Source organism: Myiozetetes cayanensis, unplaced genomic scaffold (assembly GCF_022539395.1).
Source record: "Myiozetetes cayanensis isolate MyiCay16 unplaced genomic scaffold, myiCay2020 scf10, whole genome shotgun sequence".
NCBI classification, from domain to species: Eukaryota; Metazoa; Chordata; class Aves; order Passeriformes; family Tyrannidae; genus Myiozetetes; species Myiozetetes cayanensis.
The window spans coordinates 15,173,205-15,200,944 of record NW_026086605.1 but is presented as its reverse complement, the minus strand read 5'-3'; the positions used below and the strand labels follow the sequence as shown (position 1 = coordinate 15,200,944).

Below are 27,740 nucleotides of genomic sequence, written 5' to 3'. Positions count from 1 at the left end.
CAGTCATTGCCATCTTCAGAAAACTCTAAGAGTATCGCATTGCTCAGCTTTCCAGCTCAAAAGGTTTCGTAGCTTTGCTAGGTACAATAATTGTTATTGGATTTAGCAATGTCAGAACCTCAGAAAGAAGAGTTCTCTCTACCTGGAAAACACTCTCTTAAAAGCATGAAGAGGGAATACAGCTAACTGGTTGCTTCTTCAATATCACTAATGGAAGATTAAGAGTCTACAAGATTAATGTCATTCTCATATGAGACAATAACATAAGTATGACAATCCATAATAAAGAGTCTAAAATGCATTACTTACGAATTATAGCCAGCGTGGAGTAACTATTCTGAAAATAACAGAGGTAGTAATTTGCCCACAATTCCCATTCCTTATCTTTTTGATTCAGGAGAAAGAGTTCTAGATACATCAGTAATTCCAGAAATCCAATGCCAAAGTGGCATGCACAAATATTTCTTGGAAATGAGCTCTGCCTGTAAAGGTATTTTTTCTTCTGGAGATGTCCATAAACTCGTCTATTATGAAGCAGCTGCAAGATTGTGTGACTGATCACTCATGACTTTGTAAATACCACAAATTTAGAGATCCTCCTTAATCAACCTACAAAAGCAACCACTTCAAAAGTAAAAGACTAAGCAATAAACTAAAGCAATAAATATATCTGAGCAAATTATCTGCTCAGAGATTTACAGGCATAAATTTGTGGATAATGGTCTTGGTGAATTACCTATAACCATTGATGTGACTGCTCATAGTCAGCCTCACTACCAGTCAAAGCATGTTTAAACAGGGAGCTACTTACTACATTTGATACATTTTCCAGAAAAATAATACAGAATATTTAAAGGTAAATCTCTGAAATTTCCAATTTCGTGATAATGCTCACAAATATTGAAAAGTAAACACAAACGGTCTTCAGTAATCATAGATCTCTTACCTCCTAATCAATAGATAAAACATTACCCAGTTATCTCTCATAACCAATAGATAAATAAGTCAGGTATCTTATGGGCTGAGGTCTTGTTTCACAGAAAATGTGGCCAATGTTCACTTTCAGACAAACTGTTCGAATCTTGAATGATTCTCTGAGTACTAAGTGTAATCCAATAATAATGGCATTACCCCTTTGTCTGAGTGAGTACTCAATCAACAGAGGCATGAAGTTTAATCTGGCCATTCTGTTCTGCTAAGGTATATTATATATTATATATTTAAATTATTTTAATCTGTATCATTAAAATTGCAGGATATTTACCAAACTTTATCTGTAAGTAGCAATAAATAGTATTTTCCATATATAAACCAAAATCTTCTTGTTATTAATATGTGTAACTCCCACTGAAAACCCATTGTGGGTACCTACGTTTCAGAGCAGAAGCTAATTTTTTTCATGTTTTATATAGTAATGTGGTACCTGAATAAAAATACCTGGGGGATGAGCAGCCAGTTTCTACAAGACTCATAACATTTCCAAACACTGAATGCATATTTGGAACACATTAGTTTCAAAGTCTCTTCTGTCAGAATTTGCTTACATAATAAAACACAGGAGTTTCTTATGACACCAATGTGGCTGTAGAAATTCAGCAGTAAATAAAAGTTGAAAAATGAAAATACTGCTAGGGAAAATTCTTGGTTTAATCATAACAAATTGTAGGGCACAGATGAACATCAGGAGGTCACCTAGTCAACTCAAAAGCTCTGAGTCAGGGTCATATTAAACATCTGTCAAGACTCGTTTGCCTTTATCTAATCCATGTTAACAAATTGCTTGTGACACAGCTTAAACAGCCTCCCAGGTAACCTGCTTTAATTGTCAACCATTCCCACAGTTTAAAACATTTTTCTAATATGAACCTATTTACCCCTTACTGCAATTTAAGCTTATTTATTGTGTGTTTTTCTTTTTAATGTCTTCTCATTTGGAGTTTTTAATGAATACTAAGTTGAAGAGAAAAGAATCATCCACACCTCCAATAATGGTTTTCAGCTATCTAGGATGTAGAAATCAAGAAGATCAATGAAAGTTTATAGGTATTTTTCCATGTTTCTCAATTCAAAATCAAGTGAATAAATTTAATGCAGCTCTTCCTCACAAGACTTTTAAGCCCCCTTCCAAACAGGCATAAAACAGAGATTATCACACATATTTGACAGGAAGTATGCACAGAATAAGCCAGGTCTGAAGCTGAATTTGCAACAGTTACAGTTATATATGCTCCAACATATTTAATGTAATATGCATACCTGTGGATTTCATCAGTTATGTTTGGACAAGGAAAATACTTTCATTTCCTTGAATTTTTTCAATTCATGAATAAAGAAAAATATTCTGAAAAATTTAAATTATATCTTTAAAACTATCATTGCTAATACATATACATATGTGCATCAAAAGATATATTTGGGTTTTATTGTTAGTTTATTTTAAGATAACCCATGTACTTTTTATTGTTCAGTATTTACTCTTGGAATCTAATATCTTCTAGCCAAAATTACTTTAAAGAATAGTGGCAATGCATTGGTAAATGCAATACCTAATAAGTCCAATGCATGCTATAATGTAAATGCATAATAATTGTACTGTACTGCAGTTATTACAGACTATTCCACAATCCTGTATTACACTAGTTGGTTTCCTTCAGTGTTCTACTTTCTGTGACATTGCAGTTTATCAGTCTGCACAACACACTTCATAAATCTTCATGACTTGTGTTTTCTTGCAACATCACTGTTTTCATTACAGTTAAGCTGGATGTATACAGATTAAGAGACAGGTGTCCTGCAACAACCCTTAACTTCCATCTTTCTCACAGAATAATTTTCATAAGAAAGAATTTCTATCTAATGTTACTCTGCTTTTACTTAAATAAATCAAATGCTTTGTTTTTCTTTTTTCTTAACAATAAATGAGTACAATAATTCACAATTATAAGCCAAATAGTCTTTTCTGTAACTGTGGTGAATATTATTTCATGCAGACGGGAATGCTTAGTTCTTTGTCCATACAATGACAATAAGCACTTTTGAGAAGATTTTATGCCTTTCTCTTTACAGCATTTTTGCATAATCAAATTTAATCTACATAACACCAGAGAATCATCTGAGAACGTATTTAGCTCTTTCAAATCTGATACAGTTTTCTACAAAGCCCTCATTGGAGTCTGAATATACCATCTTCTAAAAATCCTTGAACTTGTAAAATTTCCAATCAGCGTTTTACATTTTGCCTGGAGCAGCATATCAAAGCATGGAGCATTTTATCAAGCTTACTCACCCTCTAACTTACCCTCTAAAATTATGTATATGACTAGCTGAAATTGTAGAGTATTAAGGCAAGAAATAGTGTGACAAAAATTCTGAATTTCTAGGAAATACTTACATGTGAACTCATAATAAAAGCAGCTGAAAATTTAATCTAATATAGTTTTGCAGATCAGCACATTGCAGTTCCAGCCTTTCAAACCTGAAAATATCTTAGGAATCATTATAATTCTCCATGAAGCTCACAACTTTGCAAGCTTGCAAATGCCATAATTTAGGGAGTTCAAGTTCCTAAGTCCCAAGAACATGATTCCCTCATTAAATGACCAGGTATCACTCAGGTGTGATTATTTTCTTTTGTTAGCTACATTTGCCAATAGCTTTAGTATTCAAGAGAGTTTCACATGAATGGATCTGTACGTGTGACTTGCTATGCTGCTTAATAACTTGTTTACAAGTAGTAAGTTGACACACATTCCTTTTGCAATAACCGTAACCCACTTCTTTTCATCTATACTAAGTAGTTCAGACACTGTTCTTTAAAAAAAGAAGATAAAACTTCACCTTCTACTTCAACATCTCTTAAAGATTTGGTATTATTGCATTTCTACTTTGGAAAGTGTCATCATTTTGTGTATCTCGCCTGCACATTAGCTAACAAAATCTTTTTTTTTTGCTTTGATTGTGACATGCATTTGAAATAAGATCAAATCAAGGAGGAAACTCTGTTCCAGGGATCATTCACTGAAAGTATTTCATAGTGCATTCAGGTCCGTTTTGAAGAACAGTATTGCCAACTAGGACTTGAGAACAAACTTCTGAAATACTTTCAGCTGGAAAGTGTTTCTGGAGCTTTGATTCACAAGACAGATGAAATGAAATTAAAAGCAAAACAGGTGTTTCTGTTACCATCTTCCTCTTAGCAACTCAACAATTCAATGACCCAAGTAAACTTGTAATCACCTGTTCTGTTTGATTTAGAGTAGGCAGGAAAATACCTCCACACTAGGACACCATACACTGGCAACCCAGTGCTGTCAGCAGTGAATACTTATGTGGCCTACACAAAGAGCAACAACTTTCTCTGGGTACTGCTGACAATATATTGCTACTCTGGGTCTCCTTAATATTGTAATATTTTCTTTTTACTGGCAATTTTATTGTGTGGAACAACTAATTCAAACCCAAATTAAGCATCTTCTTGGACCTAAGATAATTTTCACCCCATTTGATAGAAATACAATTAGCTTCATGTTGCAATTCAATAAAAAGAATTCATGAAGATGTTTCCCTTATCACCATTTTATACCCTTTTCCACTCCAGACCCTTCAGTTATATTTCTAGCTAGCAATAAAATGGCTCTGGCTATAATCCTTGACTCCATCTGACCATGTATCAGCCTTTTAAGAGAGATCATATCAAATAGCATGTAATAGCAGTATGTCCTTGAAATATCAAACCAAATTCCAAGCACCTTTACGTTCTGCAACCCTCTCTCTCCATCTCATTCATGATGTACAGACTTAAACATCCTGTTTTGTTCCTTTCCCCTGCCTCTAGCATTTATAGCTTTTATACCCTCAGGGGGCAGAACCTTTCTGGTTGTTCTGGCTAAGGTTCCATATTACAATTCTTTTTGTTTGGGTGGGGTTTTTTGTTTGATTTTTGATTGGTTGGAGTTTTTTGTTGGTTTTGTTTTTGGTTTTTTGAGAACTTGTTTTTTTTGAGAACTTTGAGAACAGCCTAAATTGGTGGGCTGATAAAACACAGTACAATCTGACCAAAACAATCAGCATTTCTGTGGTACTGTGGTATCGTTAGTTGCGTTGTGTCATCTTTGAATGTCAGAGTTATTAAAATTATCTTCAGAATACAGCATTGTTCAAAAGATTAGCTCTATAATTAAATCAAACTAAAACTTTGAAAAGGCTGTAATGTTTAGATTATTTTAATATCCAATAGAAAAATATAGTAAATCATTTTGATGTTGAATATATGCCTTATTTTGATGACTAAAACTAACACAATATCTGTAAGAAAAACATGGCTTCTATTACATTCAACTTTTATCAAATGCAAAAAATTAAAAAAAGGTATTTCAGCAATGCGGCCTTTCTCCTTTCTGGGAAATATGACAAATATTGAAACAAGAAACATGGGAATAGTGTTTTGCAGCTAACATTTAAGAAATATCACTAGATGATCTTCAGAGTCCCTTCCAACCCAAGCCATTCCATGAAAACAGCTGTTACACACTTTGTTCTTTTTAGAAACTTACAGTATGAAGGAAATAAACAGTCTTAAGAATACATGAAGATTGCAATAACTAATTACAGAACAATTCCAAAACGATCTAATACTATTTCTAGTCTTAATTTCCAATATCTAAAATAAGATGCATTGATTATAGTATCAGAGACACGAGTTAAACTTCCTGATGACTGACCCTGCCCACATCAAAATATTCTGTCCTCTAAGCAAAGGATATAATCAAGTGTTTAAATTATTGCCAACTTCCTTGAGCATGATACAGCATATTTTCAGTGACACTGTTGGCTTATCATGCCATGGTTCATCCAGCTGGTGAAAACCTTACTCATAGGGAGACGTCATTTTCACTTACTCTGCAATGACACAACCGTGTCTATTCTAATAGTAAAGAGTGAACTACAGAGATCTCCTCAGGGCTTGTGAGAATTCTGCCTTGTGGCATTTCCCATTTAATTCAACATATACAAACTATAGAGAATTTTTAAGGAAAAGACAGATAATCCCTTGGGATAATCAGGCCTAAATTTACACTTTATAGAGAAGTATGTTCACTGTAGGAAGGAAGAATGGGCTTCAAGATTCTATGAGAACTAATATTTAAGGACATATCCTAAAGAAAACAATAGATTGTAATTGATGCTTTTCGTCTGACCTCTTTCTCCCTCTCTCTCATTGTTTGATACTTGAAGACATGAATTTATGTGAGCCAGTGCTAATGAAAAATGCACTAGAACTTAACTGCATTTCAGAGCTGCTGGTGTCAAGGGGCCGAGTAATGTCTCTGTCTGTCAGAATGTAAATTAAGTCTCTTCATATGATTCAGTCTGAAAATACAGAAAAGGGCATGGCCAAAATATGGCATATTTGCCAAACTGACATTTAGTAAAGAATTTTTTATTAAAGTCAAATTTTGATTCCCCCATTACACTCCTATTATGCTGCAATAAATCGTAGCCAACTTGTTATAAATGACTGGGGACATTTTTCTAGACCCTGAGATTAATAAAGGTCATTTCCGGAAGACCTTTTCAATCTAAGGAATATTAGGAACAATTAGTTCTTTTTACTCTGGGTTTTTTCTCTGGACATAAGGACATAAGCATTCTTTAAAAACCAAACATAAGAAGTCTCTAGTCTTTATAACTGGAATGTTTTTAGCACCTCCATTATGGTTCAGAAATATCATGTGACAATTTTCAATGACATCATAAATATTGCTTGTGTGCAACTCAAATTCAGGAAACCGCCTGCTTTATGGGTAACTTATTCAGTGAAAATTACCATGTCATCAATTTGTGATGGCAGCCGCAACATTTCCCTCCAGGCTCTCTCAGGACCAGCAGTTACTCAAATGCAGCAGGGCAAAGCAGAAGGTCCATTTGTGCCCATGTGCCGGTTTTCAGCTTGTCAGAATTCAGATCAAGCATCTAGATGTTCATCCTGAGACAAGCAGGGTTAACACTGTGAGCAAAGCACTAAGTGGATGCCATGACCCCTGTGGCATCATGTAAGTCTGTAAAATCTCCTCACTTTAGGGCAAGAGCCTCAGAACATCACTAGTTGGCAATAACAGAAGAAGAGGGTTTTCTTGGATTTGAAAGTTTCTTCTTTTTGCAGTGAAAATATTTAGCGTGATTTAATGCCACAAAGACACTTAGCTACTGATTAACGTTTAGTAGCTGAGAGAAATAATGAGCTTGGGAATAAATGTGAAGAGCTGTTTCCACACTGACAGCAGAGGGGGAGGATGCAAGGGGAGAACTGCTGCATCTTGCACATTCATGTGATCAGGGCATACGTTGTTAGTCACCACTACACCACAAACATAGCTCACTAGGAAGACCCCTGTTGCTGCTTCCAAGACATCACTCAGTATTCTGGAAGTGCATATATGATGTACAGAAACTTGCCCATATACAAGTTCATATAGAATAGCAGACACACACACACATATCTGCATGTACAAATCCATTAGCACATATTACAGTTTGTCAGAACTGCTACTTCTACTATTTCTAGGTCTGCTCTGTGTACAGGTCAAAGGACAGTTTCTACAAAACAATTAAGACATTTCAAAATACATGAAATATGCAAATGGCTTTATAATTCTAAAAATTATTCTATTTATGGTTGAAAACAGTCGGAGAATGGAATTGAAGCCAGTGGTATTGATTGTGTGCTGCTGGAAACTGCTTTAACTTGTCTCAGTTATGATCTTCACAAAATTCTCTATGTTCATATTTATTAGCCATAGTACTAAGGCTAATACTTTGAACAAAAGGCCACACAATCCATTCCTAAATTGCTACTAAAGCTAGATACACAATTTTTCTAAAGCACTCCAGGGGTACTTTTCCTAGCATCCCCACAATTTTACTAAGAACATTTAAAAAAGCTTATCAAGACACATTACAGAATAAACAAGACGAATTTCAGCAGAGACAGTGAAATCACCTGTTATCCATTTCACAGTTGATTCTACAACCCTATTTATGCACATTGATGTTTTTTCATGACAGATATAGGATATTGGACTCCGTAATCTGAAGTTTGCCCTATTAGTTATCTTGTAAGACATTCATTGAATAAAAGAGATGGGAGAAAATTAGGAGATATATTTGTACCTAACCCTGAGATAAAACTTAATTATCTGCCTCCTTAGCACCAATCTCTGGCCCAGCTGGCAGCTTATTTATTTTTTATTTTAAATGTTTATAATGCAATTGTGCTCAGTAGTTATCTTATTAAAAATGAAAGTAATCTAATTTTTTTCTGTCTTTCTAGAAAGGAATGGTTTTAACAGAATATCTTTCAGAAATATTTTCTGCTTGGCCTGTACTTCTGTCTAATCTGCATGTGTGCAGAGCACCACATGAAAAATGCATGTACATACCAGGTACAAAAGCCTCATGCTACCTGTGCCTCAGCTTGGGCTGATAAGAAGTATTGTACATTGAAGTAAGTGCTGAATCTTGCATGCCCCTTTGCCTTTGCTGACTTCAGATGAGTCAGAAGCTAAACTCTGCCAGGTTTAACAAATGTCCACAGAGGATGAACAGACAGAATTATTTATTTCTATTAAGAATACCGGAGAGTATATTTTACAGGAAGCAATTTCATTATCTGTTGAAGTGCCAAGATTCAGCATTTCAATACACAAAAGTCAATGATGCATTAATTTGATCCACCTCATTAGCATCCAGGCACATTTAGAGAAAAATGCCAAAATTGTTAGAGTTGGTTCCAGTCATCAGAGTGATAGGCCCTGAGAGATTTAAGTCTGTAATTAATAGATAATATATATTTCATGAATAATCTATGTAGTAAAATATATATCGTGTATAAGGCATAGCATATATAATGTATCATATAATACATGATTAATGTATAAGAAGAGGCAATATTTAAAATCATATTGCCATGAAGAACAAGTTTCAGTAAAATTAGACTGCAAAAACGTTGCAAATTTCATCACTGTATCTATAACAGAGAAAACTAATAAAGAACCACAATTTTACATAATAGGACACTTATTGCTACAGCCCAGGGAAAACTTGGTGAAGAAGATCAAGTGCACCTCATTTGTCTTGCTTCTGCAATTGAATATGCAAACGGCAGTCAGGGAAGCTGAAGTAACTGCTACAAGCACATCCTTTTCTACTAATAGGTAAGGTTTCCTTTTAGATATTTTGGTATTTATTTTCACTGTTTCAGCTACTTTTTAGAGTTGATCAAGCTCATTGCAAAAAATGTGGTGGGGTAATTTTTATGTCAGATTTATGTATTGGTTCTTTGGCAGTAGACCCCACTTACTGACTCACAAAAGATATCCTTATGTCTCATTCATATAGCAAGTGCATATATATGGAATAAAAAACCACTTATATGTGAACTGGAAACACAGTCTATCACATGAACCCATTACCAGAAAAGGCTGAAGGACAACAGAAAAGTGTAATGTCTTTGCCAAACACATTCATATATTTGTATTCAAAAAACCCTGAACACAAGGCGAACTAGGTCTATAGACAGGGATAACTGACAAACTACCTCTTGTTTAAAAGTATCTTGTAGACTGTTTTATATTCCTATCACTGGTGGTCCTGGCAAATAAAAAAGCTTAACTCAATCTCTGTTTGAATAAACTTCATACCATTTAGCGATCCACTGGTGTCAAATGAAGACAAATTAACACTTCCATACCCAAACGTACCTGAGGAACAATATGTATAAAGGCTGGCCTTGGCTTACAGACACAAGAACACTGCCTGGTTAAAACATTCCACTGAAATATAATCATCTTAAATGGATTTTATGGAAATATTATGATACAAATAACTTTGATATTCATTTTCTTAAAACAAGGAAAGTTAAAATGCCCAAAGAGATGATCATTATCATTCTAAAAGAACAACAATCACTAATTATGAGTTTAGCATTTTCTTGCTTAACGTGATTTTTAATTTTACATATACTTTGCCTATTTCCTACATGAAGCAATCCTTAGTATCTTGAATCTAGTACTAAACATTATGAAATCATATTAGACATTTCAGTGCCTGTGTCTCTAGGATATATGGTGCTCTGCATGAGAAAAATAACTTAGAATAATTTTACTTAGCTATTAAACAATTATACTCATGTTCTCTTACAGCTAAAAGGAGGTTTATCATTTCTATTGCTAAACTTAAAATAGCTACTATTTATTTTCAGTGTCTGAGAACCTGAACATGACTGGTACAACAAAGATTCTAATTAGAGTAATCTTTTCTGTAACCTGATTGTCTACTGTTTTCCAACTCAAACAAGATTTGAATTTGAAGAACATACACTATGCTGGCTCTTTGTAACCTGTAACAATTTTCTACCTTAATAGTCACAGTGCAGCATTTGAAAATTGGCAATTATTCATTTTGCCATGAGCTGGTAACTGAAGGGCTGAAATTCTCATTTGTGAAGAATAGTATAGCAAATCATGTATCTGCAAAGTCAGGCACTCAGTAAAAGTATATCCTCTTGCTTACACCTAACAAAGCTGAGGATCAATATGACAATTCTTCTCTTCACAATACAAATTTTATGTTAACTATAATCAATTTCATCACTAGAAAGAAAATGTTTTATAAAAAAATTTAATGATGTTAGTAAAAATGTCACTTCGCAGAATCAGACAGAAAAACACAATTCATCTTCCTATAGACTTCTAACAAGTTGTGACATAACACAGTCATCTATAAATGCTACTTGTTAAAAGTTTTGTGTTGAAACTAAAGTAAGCTAAGTCTATCCAAAAGAATACACGCATACGGATTATCCACAGAAGAGCCATAAAAAGTAGAATTCTTATTTCCTGTCCTTCACTATAAAATGGAGGTCTTCAGGTTAAATTGATCATTCAGGTTTTCCGATGATCTTTGGGGAAAGAGAGGCACCTCCATAAGATAATTCATCATGTCCTCATATAAACATCCAAGACAGGTGTGAGGAATTTTCTCTGGAAGTTCTTCTCTGTCTTAGTCTCCTTCCAAAATCTATACAGGCATAATACATAACTTTGGGTAATACCTAATTTCTTGACAGCTAAGCTCAAAAAAGATGAATTAATCTTCTCATGCCTTTAGCTGGAAAACCTAGTTTGTGGTAAGATTTTGTTAGTTTTTTTTTTTCCTTTCTGTCAATACTGACTATTTCAGTTTGGAGTTTGTGCATCTTATAGGCATCTGGTAAGAATTCTTACTCTATTACACCCATGATGCTCTCAGAGACGTTTGTTAGGCTGCTTCATCTAAAAAGCTGATAGGGAGTGCAGATTTCCAGTTGCTTCTGTAATAGCCTTAGATCTCTGATGTGGAATGAGGAAGGTTGCTATCAGGTTATTAGGCTACCAATACAAGTGTGGGCAAGAATTACAGCAGAAGAGATATGGGTCAAGGAAGAGTTATTATAGCATAATTTCTGATGAGTAAATAACGCTTAGAAGGAAGCCAGTTTTTGGTTGTGGGTGGGTTTTTTTCCTCCATAAGAAACCAACTGAAAGATTTCAACTCCTACCATTCAGATAAAGGTATATGAACTCAGACAAGACCAGTTCTGCTTATTTTTATCTCCTGAGTAAACTATTAGCATACAATAAATATTCAGATATTTATATACACCTAAGTGGCTCAATTCTTTATGGATCCTATTTATACTCTGTAAAAGGTAAAGAATACAGAAATAAAAGAGAGCTTGTTTTTAACTGATATGTTTTAGGAAGACATTAAAAAATAAAGTATAACTAATATTCCATACCTGAGTAGTGGTTGCTTTGGATAAGAAGGTTGGTCACTGTTTTGGCATGGCTGAGGTTTTTTTGTGACTTGCTTATAAATATTCCTGGCAGTTACTCCAATCCATAGCATAGTAGAGAGTGTAGAATAATGCAGTACTATGCCAACCTAGAAAAAACAGTGGACAGTTAAACAACTCAGTAAACGGATCAGTAAAACAAAAGTTTTAGAAGAATCTTACTGCATAAGTGTATAAGCAAACAGATTTTTTTAACTGAATTTGTAAGTGCATTTAACAGTTGCACTTACAAATAGTTATTTAATCTATCGTAGGTAAATATCTGTAATGCCAGATGGCATGTTAGGAAACAAAGACTGTAAAGACATTTGTTTTCTAAGAATCTGATTAATGACAACATTTTACACCTATTTGTGTTGCAAGCTTTGTTAGCTTACCATGACAATGAGATTTAAAAATTAATGAGAGACCTCTATTTTTTCTTGCTATTATGCTACTATTTCCTTTAATTTTTCAGGAGTGTCTTGCTGTAGTTCCCTCTCTGCTACATACAACCAAGATTGACTTCTATCATGGAATCAGAGCTATTTGCCCAAACCCAGATTATTTTCAGACATATTTTAAGAAACTTATAAACTTAGCCATACAATTTTTAAAATTAAATGACAGCTCTTGACATCCTCCCTTAGAAAGACATACAATCTCTAATATTATTACTATCACCAAGAAACTGGTGTGTTTATCACTGAGAGTAAAATAAAGTACAAACACCTTTAAAATACTAACATCTTTGTTATGTTAATAATTGTTATTCATTACTGTGGAAGCAGTAATTGGACTTTTATCCAATCTCCAATGCTTTATTACATCAGCTAAGTCTCCATCTGATTATATAAAATGAGGTTACCTTTGAAGCAATAACCTGACATTTCGCAGTGACAAGTAAAATATTGCTATAATTGGAAAGAACATAAATGTTTAAGGAATACAGAGAATTGCTGAATAAAGCTAACACAAATCTAATGACTTATTTGAACCAGTGTTCATTTTTGCTCCACTTAAAACAAAATAATTGATGAGTAAAGAAAAAAATTCCATGCATTTTGTTTATATTTAGTAATGTAGCTCATAACTTGAAGATAGCAGCAAATATCTTCAACTGAAAACCCTTTGTAATTTTCTGTGGGATTTGTCTGTCACATTAGACAAGGGAGTATAAAGCCTTCATTGCTGTTGTTGCTTGAGGTAAAAGAAGCAGAAATAAGAGAATGAGACAACTTTATATCATCAGCTGGCAGCCGTTGCCAGCTCAGGGACTAGTGCTGTCTGGACTTAGTTCATCTGCAGCTTGCAGCATTTCTGTAGGGACACAGTGAATCGGGCCATGAGCAAGGTGGGGAGCGAAGGAGTAAGGCAGGAGGGAGAGAGGAGAAATGGGGAAGAAGAAGGAGGTATAAAATCATGAGGTAAACCAGGAAAAATTCTAGAGATTTGATTCCTAACCTCCTTCTCATTTCAGCATAGCACACCTGCTATATATTCTGTGTTCCACACAAGTACGATGTAAGAATATGAACAACAGAATGAATTCCATGTGAAAAGGCATCTACATGTGAAATGTTGAACAACATATATGGCCATATAGACAGAAATAATAAGCCACTTAAGTGAATGAGAGACCTGAAAATACTACAATAAAACCATTTTATTGAACTTTCAAGGAGGCAACTGAACTGACCGAACACATCATTGCAATGCCACACCTTAGTCTCACTGTTGTTCTTCACAGTGTGCTTACATTTCTGATATATGGACAAATTGAACAAACATGGACAGGAGACAGAAATGTTATCATCCTCTGATGATGTTATCAACTCTTTAATAATATGCATCCTTCTCTCTCAAAAAAACCCCGATCATTTGCATTTCTTGCTTGAAGAAAAAGAGGATATATCCTGATGATGCAGGACCTCCTTATGACTGACAGATTCAAGATGACACAACCACTGTGTGGAATTTGGAAGAATGCACTGAGCCACTACACTAAATTCTAAAGGAAAGGGTGCCCTTTTCTCATTGTGGTTGTGGGAAGATGGACAGGGTTAAAAATTGAGGTGACTAAGAATTACAGGGTAAAATGCAGCTGCTGCTCCCTGGATGGAACGTGGTCAAAGTGACCCACAAAGGTTCCCTATACAACAATAAGCACCTGCTACAGTGAATGGAACAGAGGGTGAAGGAGAGTGAAGACACCGTGGCCTCCCCTCCATAGAACTCCCTGTAGGGAGGGAACATGGTGGTACCTTGTAGTTCAAAGACCACAAGTACCTGTCAACTGAGGGAGACAGATACCAAGATACAACACATTAAGTATGTGAACCAAAGTGACAGAATTTTATGTCAATCAGAAATAGAAGTACTTATGACTAAAGTCACTCGAGCTCCACCTAAACCTAACGAGATAGTATAAAAGTAAGTTGTGAATAGGGGGAAAATTGAGGAAGACTCCACCAAAGCTGTTGGGATCAGCTGATGAGCTGAACCTGTCTTTCCCTCCATAGGGACGCCTATTGGGTAAGAAACATATTCTATGCATGCTAAATGCTGTTATTAGGATTAGAGCTTGTGCTTGCTTTATATTAGTAGATTGCTTTAAACACATTTTTGCAGTCAGACATAATCACCAATGACCCAGGAACCTTATTAACCTGTCACAATTTGTACTAATAAAGAGTGTTATTCTATAAACTGTTAGAGTGAGTCCTTCATAGGTGCCAGTAGTTTCTGGCAGCAGATAACACATTGGGAAGATTCAGTGAGGGGTCTCCATACTGTTGGCTTAGCCCCCCTGAGAAGGGCAGTCAAATTGCCTTCCAATCTTACAAATCCGTTCAGTGAAGGGTCCTGGTTAGAGATGCTGACAGACTGGTCAGATGTAAGGGTTTTCACTTCCCTGGAGCACTGACAGATAAGTAAATTACTAAGGGTCGAGAAAATTTCTCCCACACTAAGGGTTGTAAATCCCTCCTCTCCTTTCATGTGACATTGGTGATAATTTTGTTTCTCAATTCCCATCACAAAATATGCTTTTGGACTAGAATTTTTGCTCTTATTCATCCACTAGGAATAATTAGTAAAGAAATGCTTGTCACACCTCATATTGAAAATTCACTGTTTCAAAGTAGTGGGTTTTGCTCTCTGCCTCTTTCTTCCCCACATTTCTACACTGACATCAGTCATGTCACAGAGATGCATTTTCCTCACTGTTGTGCTTAGGGACTGTGACTGCAAGCTCTTTTGTCCCATTCAGTGGGACCACCTCTTTCTATCTCTCTTAAGCTAGGAAGACATCTGAACTCTATGCTAGAAAGACTTATGGCATGGAAGGGAAGGACAAGGCTCAAGAGAAATGGGAACAGGACAAATGTGGCTTTGTTCAATAAACTCTTAACTCTGTTAGCAAATGTAAACCTTCATGAAAGGTCCAGGTAAAAATTCACTTGTGTGTATCTTGTGACTGGATTTGTGCCTCAGTAAAGTTTAAGAGGCCAATAAATATATACAGATTAAATACCCAAGTGGCAACTTAAAACTACTTCTGCTATTAGTAGAACTTCTGTATTTCACATAAAATTGTGTGGAAAAGGTTGAGTTTTCCACACAGAACAAAGGATTATGACTGGAAATGTTGAAGTGATGACCCTTATTTGTAAGAAGGTTTTCTACTGACAGTCCAAATGGTACAGAAAAAACTGTCAGGACAGTTTAGAAGACAGCATTGCACTTAAAGATCTTTAATGACCACAGTTATAAGATGAAAATTTTCTTGTTTGCTTGGATTCATTTTTTCCACATCCTCTGTTCTTAGAACTCTTATCTTTGGGAATAAGCACAAGCCTTTTGAATAGAAGATTATGCTTTTCTACAGTAAGAAGATGCTGTCTATTTGTGCTACTTCAAGAAATTCCAGTACCTTAGAGGTAACTTAAGTTCCACATGATGCCGTTACCATGGTAATGACCAGAATACACATTTATGCAAAGCATTTGGGCACAAAAAGCTCCCTTGATCAGCTTGAACTTGCATACAAATTTCTTTGTTTTCCCCAAGTTTTTAATTCAGTTTCTTTTCTTTTTTTTTCCAATTGTAGTCATATTTTAGATAAGATTGTACTTCTTTAGCCAGCTCTATTTAAAGAAGGTTATGGATATGCACTGACATTCTGATTAAACTATTAATCCTGCAATGAAAGTGAATCTTTTCAGTGAGATGAAGGGATTCAAGAATTTCTCTGCAGTCTGTAACACCACTGGATGTGAATATTTCATGATCTTTAAACATTTAGCATTAGAAAAAACCCCATGCTCTCTTCACAGGTAGAAAATTGAATGCAAGAAGTTGAACTTTCCAGGCTACTGGCTAGAATGGAATGGGCTTTGACTTTCTTGTTGAAGATTTACTGTCTTAAAGAAAGGAATTCACAAGCAGCTTCACATTTGGAATTCATCAGGGAGAAGGAAGATCTGAGCCTTGCGGAAGTTTACATGGAAGCTTTTATTTTAAAAAACATAGAGGAGGTTCTTCGAGATGCATGTGAAGTGACCATGCCACTCACTGACTGGCCACTAGGATAAAAAATTAAGATTCTGTCTTGCTCCCTAACTTTTCTGCCTCCTGACTCTTGTGCCCATAAGCCTATTCTTCATGCCTCAACATGCTGAACTGATGATTTCATTCCCTAGCATCCATAACCTCACTGCTTTCATGCTTTCCTGGAAAGTAGGGGCCATGAAACTGAAATCTCTGTCTGAGAGTACAGAGCTGATGCCTCCCACACACGGGGAGTGATCCAGCTACAGTGTCCTTTCTCTCTCATTCCTTACATAAAAGGAGTAAGCTTCCTTCTGCTATTTGAAAGAAAGCAATATGAGATCTTAACTGTGGGAGATAAAAGGGGCTGACTATGTCATCCACTAGCTGGCTCAAGCATCTTTCTGGTAGTGTACTGTCTCTAATTAATCCCATTCAGCTGCTCCTAAGACAACTTTTGATTTGCGTGAAAGACTTTGCCAAGATTCTACAACACCAGCCAACATTCAGTGACACCCACAACCAGATTGACTGGTAATCTAAACAGTCTGTAGATTCATTTACACAGGAGACGTATGAGGATACAATCAACTCTTCTAGACCAGCATTCTAACGTCAGTTTTCCTAATAAATCATAGACTGCAGAGCACATATGCAAGTGAAACATCTATACAAAATCTCATGAAATAGATATGTAGGTTTAGAAGGGAATTTTAGATTTTTAGGTTCTACATAAAAATAAATATCTGACCACCTCTGAAAAGTCTTTTTTTTTGGTGTGATTACTTCACCTTCAAGGGGATTTGAAAGTTCTTCCAGCTGTCAGAGAAAAAAAGGTCCATTTCCATAGTATTAATTTCTGATGCTTAAAACTAGCCTGGAACTATTCATTCAGAGGCAGAAAGCAATCCAAATGAAGCTATTTTAGAACCATCCCTTTTGGTTAATTTTAAAGGATAAAAGTTAACTCAGTCTATTATTTCACTTGGGTAAGGATGCAGCAGTGAAATTTCTGTGAAAGTTTTAGGGTTAGTGACTAGGACAAAAAATACTTGCACTTGGAATCTTTCACTACACACTCAGGAAACAAAAGGTGGAAACTGCATTGCTGCAGGATAAAGCTGTGTTTTGAGTTTTAGCAAATTGAAAGATGTAGTAGTATGGCAACACTGCAAGTGTTACACCTGCAGTACAACTAATATGTTAATGCTACTTGAAGCAGTAACATTTTCACAAATATATTTTAAAGGTCAATAACAGGTTATTTTCCAGAACTGGAGGTTAAAAAAAAAAGGGGGGGGGGGGAAGAAAGAGAAATATCTTAGACTTGAGGGACAGAAGCCCAAACAAGCTATATAATATACATTTCATTGGGCTGAATGATTTAAAGAATTGCTGTATTCCATACATAGGACAGAAGGAGTGTCGTCCAACCCAGAAACATTTATGTAAGCTGTGGGGAATGTTCAAATCCATAAGCTTCTCATGAGACTATTAGTATCTCTCCCTGACTCCCTTACTCCTAGCTTTGGCACCTTAAATATGAATTTACAGAACAATTGTCTCAGGGTTATCACAGGCACTGGGGCTCACAGAATTTTGAAAAACTTGCTGTCAGAAAGCAAGAAAGAATCTGTGGTGAGGAATAATGTTCTGGGAGTGAATATTTGTTCAACCTCTGTTATCAGCTACAGGAGTCTTCTCTTAGATGATCTTTGTGGGTCCCTTCCAACTCAGCATATTCTGTAATTCTGTGATTGTTTGAACTATTTCATCCATTAGCCCTATCAGACAGACAATTTTTATCAGGAAACAGAGTCCTGTGTCTTGTGTGACCTGTATCTTTCCTGTATTGTAACTACTGATGATACTGTCTGTTAATGTAGTATGTTGGGTAAATAATTAACTTTATGAAACTTGTTAGAAGACACATAGGAACAGACCAATTCAGTTTCCTTAAGTGTGAATGTTTCTCAGCAGCTCAGGATCTGGCCCTATACCATAGCAAGAGACAGATGTCACTGATAATGCATTTTATGAAGATACCCCTGCAGTTTATGTATTACTTGTAACAGGCTATTAATAACACATTTATCTCAATCAATTTTTCATTATAGCTGTTAATACCACATTGTTACCATGCAATCTGCAAAGTAAATAACCAGACAACGACTGTAGCAACAGATGGTCATTTGTGATCATGTAATTACATGGTCATGGCTGCCCTACAAACTAATCTGCTACCCTCACTTGCAAACTGCAGATAAAGACAATGCTAAGTGATATTTCAATTTGCCAGAACTTACAGATTAATTATGACACAATACAATAGATACTGTGAGATATTTATCTCAAAATAATCTAGTGGACCACTGTGCTATTAAATGAATAGCATGTAATAGACATAAGTAGACTTCTCACTTATAACGTTACAGTGCTGACAAGACCTACATGTGATGTTTACTGATGGTCACCCACAAGTATACACAAAAGGCCTACAAAGCATCTCACTGAAAACTAGAGTGATAACTCTACACTAATTATGCAAGTTTTGCAATGACTCTGCTGTGAGCTGGTGACACTGGCTATTTACATCCACTTCAAAGAACCAGATTAGTGAGAGGCAAAATATCTGGGAGAATATTGGCTAAATAAAGTGCTTTACTACAGCAAATACCAACAGCATTCATGAGACCTGGAGCACTTCTACAAAATCCAAGAGAATAAATATTTAAGACAAATAAATTGCAACAATCCCTTTATGAGGCATTACGGAAGATAACTGGAATGACTCTCTTTACACATTGTACAGACTCAGCCTCTTTATTCAGGGCAGCTAAAGCCAGCCCTCTCCGTGCATCTCACGACACAATTGCCCCAAAACGGCTGAAGCAGGAGCTGTGAAAGAGTCCAGCAGTGCAAACAGGGGTCCACATATCACAAGTATACTGGTCTGCTTTGTTTCCTTAGCTCAAGTTGTAATTAAAAGACATATCCATACTAAGCTTCTCAAGTGCATATTTAGAGGTCACTCAGTGAAGCCAAGGCCACCCTCAGGCAAATGGCATATATATTATAGCGAAGCATTAACTTTAGTCTCACACATCCAATCCAAAACACAAGAAAGACAGAAATATTTTGAATTCATAGTTTTCAACTATCCTATAGAGTAGAAATAATAAAATTTTCAGGGCTTTTTTTTAAGAAAAACCCCAAACCTCCAAGGAACTCTGAGCTTCAGAGACATTAATGCATTGATCACCCTCTTACAGAAACTCAGGTGATAACCAAACACTGAACACTCCCAGTGTTGGCCTTTAAAAGATGTACTTACAGTGATTTATTTTGAAAAGCTTAAGATCCAGGAACAATATACAAAAAGAAGGAGAACTATCAATATTATGGTGAAAATTCAGTTGCAAATTTCAGTTCTATAAGTAAGAATTACTAAGACAGATACTTACAGCTTGACATATAATTGGATATTTAATGCGATTGATTCCACCAGCAAAAACAGCAAATGTAAGAGCAGTATGGAAGCAAAAGTTGAGAAGCATATGCCAGCCTTTTCTACTTATTCGGATTGTGCTGTTGAAAAAAATTCACATTTTAAAATTAAAAAAACAACTTATCTATTATGAAAATTACTATTTGGAAAAATATTTAATTTGATAGAATTAAATTCTCTGACTCTTGAACACCTATGTAGCATTCTACCTATAGAACAGAGTCTGAATTATACAGTATTGAAATAAATGGTAAATAGGTAAAGTTAATGTTAAAAATTGTAAAAGTCTACTGATTTAAACTTTCCTCCACCAAATCAAGCATTTAAAGTAGAGTACTAAATGCAAAAGGCTTATTGCATAGTTTCAGATGTGCAGAACTTTAACAAGACATCTCTAAAGTATTAAATGGAAGCTGAAGATCAGAAGACATTGCATTAAGTTCACTTAATTAATATTTAGCAGCTTCTACAGTACAATAAATTCCTACTCTTTTAAATTGCTAATGGTCTTTAACCAGAAGTATGTAGTTAAAATGGCATTTATATAAATTTTTCACATAAAGGAAAACACAAGCTTTCTAAGACCAAAATTTAAAAGACAAAGAGAATTTCTCTTATCCAATGACACTTACTAGTCTTACAATCAAACATGGTCTTTGAAGCCAATATGGCTGGTGTAGCTGGACAAGTCTGCTCGACTGGAAGTTGTCAAAAAGTAGCTTTATATTGAATTGTCAAGTTAGAAATCTCAGGAAAAGTGTGTAGAAGGGTACAGCTTGTGAACAGCTAAGGAAAGGTTGACATAACCTTCATTTTGATTTCTCTGGTGTAAATCACATTGCTGCCATTACTATCCAACAGTAATTCAGAAAATTTTAATTCATATTTACAGTAAGGGTTAAAAAACTGAACTACTCAGAACATTGCTCACCATTTAACACAAGTGCTCAAAATGGAATTCTTACCTGTGATGGACAATGTAGGTGATTATGGAAGCAAACAGGCACAACAACATAACTGCAGTACAGGCATAAACCACAGGGTGCAGAAACTCCCCTGGGTACTGGGGGAAAGACAGCACTGTCTTAAAATCCTATGGAGAAAGCAAAATGATTTAACATTTTTAGGTATGTGTGAAACTGAGACTTCATTTCAATATGTCCTGTCATTTCTAGTTGTTCCCTTTCAAGGGCAGGCAAAAAAAAAAAGATGAACTTTTAATGTAGATACAGTTCATGAATTTACAATAACATCAGTCTGCTCTTTCCTCATCTGCATACACTTTGCTAGACAGAAATTAACCTTTTTGTACCAGCAGACATATCCTAATTAAAAAAAAAAAGGTCTGAAAAAATACACAGAATATTACATTTTCCTGGCATTAGCAATGTGTGTTCCTTCTGATAACATGAACTTTATGTGTGTATTTTACTAGGATATTAAGTACAAAATACCAAATTACCATAGAGGTCTCTAAATGGCATATCCATGGCTGCAGAAGAAGCACTCAAAGAAAAAAAAGCCATGGGAATATACCCAAAATATAAACTGACTTGTTCTTCTATTCAAGTAAATTCCCAGCTGATACACCTCCTCTGACCCAGTGACCTTCACACTTAGTTGCAAATACTCTACTCCCTATAGCAGTTCAAAAACAGCTGGTACAGCTATAATAACAGCAGAATAAAGATCCATGCATTCCTTTTGGACATGTTAGTGCCTATTGACACAAATAATGACAAAACATAATGAAAACCTATCAATATCTTCGTAAAATAATGTTATCAAATTCCCATTCTAAATTACTAGATCACACAAATAAGAAATAACAGGAGAGTTAAATCTGGAAGTGTGATGGATGGAAAGCAAAAGGAGCACATTACATAAAATGGGATGTCTTGAGACTACCTGAATTAAAGCAAACATCAGGGATTCATTGTAATACACTAGGCCACATCTGTTTGTGGTACTACATTTCTGCAAACAAACACTAAAAATTATACACAAAAACTATCACCTGAGTGCAAAGTGTCATCTACATGCCAATCCCCATGTGCAGTGGCACTAACTCTGCACACAAAAATAAATATACATCCCAGCAGCAGAGAAAGCTAAAATCTGAAAAAGTACTGACTATGACAATCCAGAAAACTCTAACACTGGAAATACAGGCATACGTTTGAAAGATTTGTTTTTTCTTGTTTGTCAGTTTTAGGTTCCCCCAGAAGAAGATTCAATACAATATTTTCCAGAGGTGAAATCTCCCCTTAGGAGACTGGGACTGTAATACTAATACCTCTTTTTAATTGCATTTGCACACAGAGAGTTGATTTCTAGCACCATTATTTATATATATGAACTTGTCCATGTACAAGCAAGTAATGTTCACAAGTGTATGCAGTTATTAAATTGGGAGAAGGGAACTATTCTATTCACTTTCCAAAACGATCCTCACAAGTAACAGATACCTTAGTAGTTATTATTTTTCTTCATTACTAGCTTTAAAGTTCCTAAAATTGATTGTACCAGTTTCTCCAGACGCATATGAATGTCAGTTCTAAACAGAGCAACTTACAACATATATATAAAGGATGATCAAAATGAATAAATAATTTATTAATAGGATGACACCTATATGTTACCACATCCCATTTCTCTCCAGGTACTTCCTCAGCTTGCAGTGTACTTCAGTTGAATCTGCTCTGTCATCACCTGTCTCTCACATAAGTCCTCTCTCAGCCCTGCCCAGTTCACCAAGACTCAAAGTGAAAGGTGGAGTCCCTTCTCACAGAGGTACTCAGCTTACGCTGTCTCATCTAGAGATGTTTGTGTTGTTACTCTTCCGCCAACCACAAATGGAATACAAGAGGAGAAGAACTAGGTCTTTTGATGTATTACCTTTTTAATGTGACAGACCTGTGCTTTTAAGGCTTTCTCTTGATTTTACTTTTTTTCCAGGATATGCTGAATTCAAAGATCTCAAAATTCTACTGGTTCAGAACGGTCACTGAATGTCCACTCAAGAACCTTTTTTGATCATCTCTTCTCCTATGTTTTTATTTGCATCATCTCCACATCAATTCTTTCACAGAATGACTTTCTTGAGGTAGAGTAGTATTTACCAGAAACATTCAATACAATTTTGGCTCATATTATTGGAGAGATAACACAAAAATTGGACAACTTAAATAGAAATACTCTGCTGAAAATAATAAAACATCTACTTCTAGCTCATATTCTTACAATTGTATTCTAGTATATCAATAGTACACTTTGTCATAATTTTAGGTACACACTTACTTCATTTCTGTGCATTCAGAAAACTGTTACTGTAACTATACAGTAGTAATAGTTATTTAAAGAACTAAATAGATTAGATATTTCTGAAAAAAACAAGTAAAGTTGTGAAAAAGGAAACCCAGTAAAGCTACACATTTATGTAGCAGCAAATGAAAGCCATTTTACTTGAATAGCATACTAAAGAACCAGTTTTTAATAGTTTAAATGCAAGGTTCAACTTATCACTATGTTTGAACATCAGTATAAAGGCATATGCCATCTGTCCTATAGGAATACAATCATTTTACCTGCAGAAGAATGAAGAACAATCAGCATCTTAAAGCTAATTCCACTTTAAAATATGATTAAAAAAATTATCTCAAGTCTAGTCTTTTACAGTGAATAAATGGTAAAACTTTTGAATATGATAATGCATTAGCACCAATTCAGAATATCCTTTTTAAGAGTTTTGTACATTGAAAACTGATTTCATTATAGATATATAATAAATTTATCTTGTCTGCTCCTTGATGATAATTAAACCTTATCGATCTGTCAACCTCCCTCAAGTAATCTTCTGGGGAAGACAACGTGCAGAAAACATTTTTCTAATGCAATACGCAAAGCAGCATAATTGTATGTTGTATTTTAAAAAGGTGGGTTTGATTTTATTTCCTAGAGTGGATTCATATGGTGACGATGATACTGAAAAATGGTAGGAATTATATACAGGAAAATGAATACATACAAGACTCTGACCATTAAAAACTGGTGTCTACAACTACAAATTTTGTCTAATGAGAATTTGTCATTCATTCACCCTTATAAGAAGGTGTGAAACTGGCTTCTTTCAGTGGTAAATGCCTTCACAGTATAGAAAGTACAAGAGAAATCAATGAAGGAAATTAGTGACACAAAAGAATTTTTATCAGTTACTTCATCCAACAATCAGAATTATAAAAACATCAGAGTGCAAATGGAATTGTTTCACTTTAAGTTGATGTTTTATTTCAAAGATCGGCTGAAACAGAGATATCTATTCTCTTTAGTTAAAATTCAACATATATAAAGAGGTATAGACAGATTACATACTAAAGGTAGCCCTGAGACATCTCATAGTAGATGCTGAGAAAGCTGAGGGAAAGATATAGCAACCCAGTACTACGTATCTGGTACTTTCAACTAAATCACAGCTGCTAAAAGAAGTCCAGTTTGTGATATAAATTTTTATAATCTATTTATAGTGGCAAATGAAACATTTATTTTTAATATATTGCTTGTAATATTATGATATTAGAAAGTATAGTCTAACCGGTTTCTGTGTTTAAAGCAGGACACCTAAAACTCTAGGAGTAATATCCAAGCAGCACAGAGACTTAGAAACACAACTGATTTGAACAAGCAGTTCGAGTCAGATTGAAATTCCTATTTGTATTTACATTCTGACTACTCAAAAAACAAAACAAAACAAAACAAACACATCACAAAAAACCAAAAAGCCAAGGCAGAGGTGAGCACTTGTGGACATGAGGTGAACCCTGTATTGGGTCATATTATCAAGAGTGAATGCAGTAGACTGAGGGAAGTGATTATTCCCTTCAATTCCACCACTTGGGGCACTTCAGCACAAGAAAGACATTGATGAATTGGAAGGAGCTCAGTAGAAGCCATCAAGACAAGATGCCTCAAGACCTAGATTCCAGGTCCTTAATTTACTTCTATCTCCCAAGAGTTAACACATTTTACTGATCTTTATAGTCTGAATCCCTTTACCCTCTGGCTGAAGCTGTACAATGAAGAATGGAAGATCCATTAGGTCAATAAAATGGAAAAACAAACAGAAAGGAAGAGCAAGAGCCAGAGGCTTGATTTGTCATAAAATCATCACATTTTGAAGGACACAAGCCTGGATTTTTGACCCCAGTACCAAACCGGTTTTTGCATTTTACAGAGCAAATAATACATCTAATTAAATGCAATTTAATAAAATGTAGATGTAACCCAAGGAGAAAGAAATAAAAACCAGATCTTACTCATAAGAGTAATTCCAAGGATTTGTGCAAAAGTTTGACACATTCAGGAATATTCTCAAAAAAGCATCCTTTTCTGGGAAGCTGGACTCAATGCTGACCATATGGACTAAGCATTCTCTTATGAGCATTATATGAGCAGTATATGCCAGCTGAGGACTTAGGTGAGGAGTATGTGCCTACTTTCCAGGCCACTGAATGACTGCACAGCTTAGAAATCTAGCTTTTCACACTGCAGAGGAATCTAATTCCAATAAATTTTTTAGCTGCCACTACTCCAAATGTTAATTTTGCATGTACCAGATAAATTTTCCAGATCATTTCCATAGTCTTTGGTGCTTAAATTCTGCTAAGGTCTATTTGTAGGTGTTTAAACACACACACAAAAAAAAAAATTTGAAAGGTTCATTCTTATACCTCTCATTATAAGCAGGTTGATCTTTTAAAGTACAGAACTATGTTTCCATAGCCTGTTATGAGAAAACCCTGTGTTCTCTATGGGGAAAATGTCAAATATTGCAATTATGTCAACCTTCTAAATGACATCTCTGTAATACTTCCCTGACTCATGAATTAATTTCTCAAAAAGCTTAGACAGGTTGATTAATTTAGAGAAGACCTGAAACATGGAAGTTTAGAAGACTGTTTTCAGAACTGAACTTCGTGAATAGGCTTAAGGAATATTGCAATTGTCTCCAGTCACACTGAAAATACTGAAAAAGTAGCTTTTGTGGTACTGTGATCTTACCAAGGCTTAAAAGATTCAGGGAATGCTTGGAAAACAACAGGAGAAAAATCCTGTAACTCTTACCGTGATCCATTCTAATATCTTGCCTCTCTTCAATTTTTCATTCACAGAGTTTTCCAAGTTTTGCCTCCAGAACAGTTTCAAATATACTCTGTCAGCTCAGTCTTCTCAGGTTTAATTATCTCATAAAAGCATCCACTGAATGCTACTTTTGCCAACAATTACTCCTTACAAACCAACACGAAAAATCCAACAAAACCCACATCTATCATGGTTGGAATAACGATACATATTGTGACAAAACAGGAAAGGAGTTCCTGTATTTAACCTATTTTTAGGATTACAATTAAAAGTGATCCATTTTATGTTAATTGGAAAGTATCATACTTAAAGAATTTTACTTGTGTTTATTTGGCAGACTTGAGGAAGTTACTATTGACAAAGCAGTCTAAGAGGGAAAAGGAAATGCTGTATACAATTACACTAATATCTATCCCTATTGAAGTTCCATTCTGTTCTAAGAAAAATTTAAGGAAGAACAGAGGATAATGTGTGCCAAAATATATTTCACAAATTTTGAAATTCAATGTTGCTGTTGGATATTTTCATTATCTCCTGAAGAGTTTTTACCCAGATCTTTTACAGGTCTCTAGATTGGTCATAACATAGACACACATTGTCCTGAAAAATTAAAATATAGGTATACAGCTCTGTTCACACAAGAGCAAAAATACATAGTATTTATAAAAAATACAGAGTGTATCTGTCTTCCTCCTAGAGGTAACGGAAGAAAAGAAAAAATAGGGGACTGGTCTAAACACACCATACATGAAGAGAAAGGCTGGAATATAATTTGGGAGTTAGTTCACAGTACTTTACTCTCACCCCTAGGACATACTACTCAAAAGCTGCTCAGAAAAAGATAATGCTGTATTATGTCTGACTATTATTTTATTTCTATTTGCTAGCCCAACCCAGAGCAAAGTGAAACTGTGAGGTCACGTGACGGAAGAAGCCTCTACCTCCTTTTCAACCCAACCTCCAAACTATACTCTCTCTCACTGACATCACTTGAACAACTGTCACAGAGAGAAATCAAATGGCTCTACATGAATCCTCTCACTTGAAGTATGCTCATGCTTATTAATTATCAATCATAGTTGATAAATCCTTGATTGCTGCCTTTCTAAAAAAGGACTCCACAAAACCTTAATTTTAACCCCTTTACGGTACATAGGCATAAACAACTTTTATAAAAGCAGTTTAGGAAGATTAGCAGTTTTGTCATTTAAAAAATGACAAATCAGAATATGCGCTGTATTAGCTATAAAATGGACAGTTGGATTAACTGAGGCTTCTGTTTCATTTAACTCCACTGCAGGATATTCTGATGGTAATGTAAAGCCTTATTGCTGCTTTTCAATTAACAGACACTACTTCTGTTTTCCTCTATTATCCCAAACCATAATAATCAATTATGAATTTTTATTGTTTAATAGATTGGAGAATTATAGATTAATAACATTTATCATGATATTGTAGCTAATTTCATTGGCTACATACCAGATGCCAGCTATTTTGACTTTTGCTATGGTTTGTTAGTATTTTAAAAATATATTAGGCACTTAGGTATGAATTAAGATGACACACATAGGAAATTTAAACTGTTCATATTGTAATTTAACAGCTATGCACAACAATGAAATATTTTTAATAATTTTAATTGAACTGCCCAGAAAAGCCTAGTATCTG

General features: G+C 35.1%; 1 protein-coding gene across 2 annotated transcripts in view; it reads right to left on the bottom strand.

The window, feature by feature from the left end:
• Positions 1-27,740, bottom strand: part of LOC126653308 (adhesion G protein-coupled receptor A1-like) — a 270,064-nt gene that overhangs the window by 20,925 nt on the left and 221,399 nt on the right. For both annotated transcript variants that reach the window (XM_050340872.1, XM_050340873.1), the window contains 3 exons: positions 20,897-21,024; positions 19,888-20,011; positions 11,837-11,982 (listed from right to left, as the gene is read on the bottom strand). In XM_050340872.1, coding sequence (XP_050196829.1) covers positions 11,837-11,982; positions 19,888-20,011; positions 20,897-21,024 — 398 coding nt within the window. The remainder of the gene's footprint in view (positions 1-11,836; positions 11,983-19,887; positions 20,012-20,896; positions 21,025-27,740) is intronic.